This window comes from Miscanthus floridulus, chromosome 19 (assembly GCF_019320115.1).
Source record: "Miscanthus floridulus cultivar M001 chromosome 19, ASM1932011v1, whole genome shotgun sequence".
Lineage (NCBI taxonomy): Eukaryota > Viridiplantae > Streptophyta > Magnoliopsida > Poales > Poaceae > Miscanthus > Miscanthus floridulus.
This window is the reverse complement of record NC_089598.1, coordinates 48,500,479-48,503,982: the sequence shown is the minus strand read 5'-3', so window position 1 is coordinate 48,503,982 and position 3,504 is coordinate 48,500,479. Positions and strand designations below refer to the sequence as shown.

General features: G+C 49.5%; 1 protein-coding gene across 1 annotated transcript; it reads right to left on the bottom strand.

Moving 5' to 3' along the window:
• Nucleotides 1–393: 393 nt before the first annotated feature.
• LOC136526710 (aspartyl protease family protein At5g10770-like) lies at nt 394–1,888 on the bottom strand. The gene is made up of 2 exons (XM_066519292.1): nt 1,747–1,888; nt 394–1,649 (listed from the first exon to the last, which is right to left on the bottom strand). The coding sequence occupies exons 1-2, from the start codon at nt 1,886–1,888 to the stop codon at nt 394–396; spliced, it is 1,398 nt and encodes a 465-aa protein (XP_066375389.1).
• Between the last annotated feature and the right edge of the window lie 1,616 nt (nt 1,889–3,504).

Below are 3,504 nucleotides of genomic sequence, written 5' to 3'. Positions count from 1 at the left end.
ATCCCCGAGTTTCTGAATTCAATTTACATCATTCCACCTTTTCTTTCTCTCTTGCACTTTTTCACCTAGAACCCTTCCTTCTCTTATATTTTGCTTGTCAACAAAAAATAGGGGCTTGAGGCAGTCCGTTTTTTTTTAACGTGGGCGCTGAGCGGAGCAGAGGCGGGGGCGCAGACGATTACGCTAGTTATTTTTTTTGTTGGTAAGTAGATTTGAAGCGAAGGAGGCTCAAGGATGTTGACAAACATAAACACAGTAGTCTCAGGTAACCAAAGAGTGAGTGAGTGAGTATTCAGGTTCTTTGTCATCCCTATGGTACCTTGACATTATTTATCTTCAATAATGAGTATGGGTGATTTAAATCACTCTTGTAGCTGGCAGCAAACCGATACTTCAGCACGCAGCAGCACGGAATCCGACTCTACCACGACCGACGTCATACAGGACCTCCAGTGTGCGCTGATTCACATTGCCAAGGATTCCGGGTTGGTCGTCCGGCCCTGACTCCCGGAAAGCGAGACAGTCGTCCGACAAAATCCCATTGGGGATGTCGAGGTCGATGGTGGCGCCACCGCTGAACGTGAGAGCAACCCTCGGCACGGTGACGCTGCTGTAGCCGGTAAAGTTGTAGCAGGTGTCGAGCTCTCCGTTCGGCACCAGCGGGTATGCCGCCATGGCCTTCCGGAACACGACCTTCAGCGCGCTGTACGCAGTGTGCTGGAGCTGTGTGACGACCGTGCCGGAGTCTATGATCATGCCCCCGGAGAACGCCGACTGCGGGACGTCGATCGACTCCCCGCCTACGGTGATACGGGTCATATTCACCAGGTAATATGTCTTCTGTTCTTGCATCATCGGCGTGAACACGAAGCTGGATGCGTTGACGCCGCCGCTCGTAGCGCCGAGGGCAAGGAATCCAGCTTGGCTGTTTAGAGCCGGGAGACAGTATGAGAAGGCGCCACCGTAGACCGAGGACATCTGCATGACGAGCGACTCCGGTGCGCCTCCGAGACTCAAGAGGCCGTCGTACTTGTCATTGTTGCCGCCCTGGTCGTGGCCACATCCGAAGTGGAAATCCTTCACGGCCACCCCAGGCGCCAGCGTCAGCGCCTCGTTGCTGTACACGCCCGTCGTCTGCGAGCCGTCTCCGTACGTGATGGCGAATCCACACTGGGCGCCGCCGCCGCTCGTGCAGTTGCCGCCGTAGCCATTGCCGGTGAGGTTCCTGCACGCGTCGGTGTTGCAGGGGACGGGAGCGTACGTGGAAGACTTGCTCGGATCGAACAGGGGGTCGTTCTGCGGGTAGCACGTGGTGGAGTTGCAGGGCTTGCACTGCACCCACGACAGGTCGCTGCCGGTGTCCATGAGGAGGACCTGCGACACGGCCGGCGTGCCCAAGCCCACGGTGACCACGTACTCCAGCGAGTCCACGGAGCCGCCCAGGTGAGTCGGGATGCTGACGCTGGCGTCGTCTCGCGTCGTACCCTCCATGCCCTTGGACACCCTGCTCATGATGTACTTCAAGCGGGCACGGCTTCGGCGGAGTCTCTCGCTGAAGGACGGCTTGTCAGAGCTCTGCGTCGCCACGCACGGCCCGTGCAGGTGCACCAGTGGCACGAACACGGTGTTGCTTTCCGGGTCCAGCCTCACTAAAAACTCATTGCATGCATGGGAGCGAGGTAACTTCACTTATTTTGATTTGACGTGTATATATTCAGAGACTACAGTACTATTCAGATCATGTACCTCTCGATGTAGAGCATACTGCTTCTGGCTCAGAAGCAGTGGTTGGCACCGCTACAAAGCCGTGCTCCTTGCCTCCATGAGCGAGGGAGTAGTAGGTGCAAAGGATGACACACACGAGCAGAGGCAGCAGCAGTGAGGCCATGATGGAAGATGAAGAGCTGTATGAACGGAGATATGATGGGCGAAAACTTATGTATGCACGGCACGTCTAAATTTTGGACTCGCCGATGAGCTGTACACAGGAGAGGAGGAGCGAAGTTTGCTAAGATCAATGGCGTGTTCTCCAGTGTCCTAAGACTCCTAGGTAAGCACACTAGTACGTACAAAATTTCCCATACGCTGTCGTCTATATATATGTTGCGGCTTTGTCATGTTTGTACGGCCACGCTTGTCCACATAATGAAGGTTTTTGACTACTATAAGTACTAAGTACTAACATATTGTTTACTCAGTCAAAATGCTAAATATCACCCATCGGCAATGATTTGATCGTCAGCACTCCCATCACATGAGCGTCATGCCGTCATCACATTCAGCTGTAAGTTCATTCCTAACCCTTCTTCCTATGGAAACATCACTATTTGTTGCTTGGGCGTTATTTTTTCAAATATATGAAATTTGTGTACAATAATAATTGAATTTTGATTAATTCATAAGATAATACTTTTAACTAGCAAGGAGGCCCATGCACAAATAGTGCGGGAAGGTAGCTTCTTTTATTTCCATTATATAACATTTGGATTTTTCTTAAAACATTTTTTATATAGTTTGTGTTTATTAGTTTGACCATATTTGTCATCTCTTTGTTCATCCAATTGCATTGATCGAATAATAATATCTATCACTAAGATCTTTTACAATGGTCGGAAAAGTACCATGGTAGCAAGCTTCACTGACTGCTGCAGTGCTGTTAGGCATGGCAAGCTGCAGCAAGCTCAAGACTCTTTCACCGGGGGTCAAGAGCCCTCGAGCTGACCTACAGGGAGTAGACAGGTCGATGGAGGACATCTCCAGTTCTCCACCAAGCACCACTAGTTCATGCGGTTGTGGAGATCGCCGACGCGAGCTAGTGGGTGCGACTCCGGCGCGGTGCTTGCCGGTGTGGAACCCGCCGGCGCTGCTGACTCAAGGTAGGCTCTAGCTCCTAACCGCAAGTAACAGAGAAAGGGAAAGAGAAGAACTGAAGAACCACGGAAAGGTGCGGTAGAGAAGAAAGCAAGAAGAACTGCAGCGCAATCCCAGAAGTCGTAGGAAACGCCGGCCCGGCCGGGGCGCATGCACCCTGAGATGGGAGTCACCGGACACGACATTTCTTCATATTCAGATAGAGATGACATGGAAAATCCCATTTTTGCTCTTGAATGGTAGTACTAAAATAACTAATTATTAGAAAATAAAATATAAAATGAAAAATTAATATTGCCCCACCTATTTTGGTTCTGGTCACATCTAATTTGGTACTATCCCCACCTATATGGTATCTCAAGGTACTTTTAGTTGGGTACCACCTATTTTTCCACCGTCCGATCTCGTCCAATGAATGGTCCATGTTTTTTTCAACCATTATAAAATTTCTCAACTATCACTAATCAATTTTCTCTTAAAGCTACTATCATCATTCTTTCATCTTCTTTTTTTCCCACTTCTATATCATGTGGTTGTGCTATTTCTATTGATACTAAATCAAAGATAGTCTTTAATTTCCTTCAACTCCATTCCTCGATAAAACCATAATTTTTTTTAGTTCTTTTGCCCTCC

What these genes read in the sequence shown, in the direction of transcription:
- LOC136526710 (XM_066519292.1), bottom strand. Translation starts at nt 1,888, where the DNA reads ATGGCCTCACTGCTGCTGCCTCTGCTCGTGTGTGTCATCCTTTGCACC. An exon ending in AGTATGCTCTACATCGAGAG is followed by an intron (nt 1,650 to 1,746) that starts GTACATGATCTG and finishes ATGAGTTTTTAG; the next exon opens with TGAGGCTGGACCCGGAAAGC.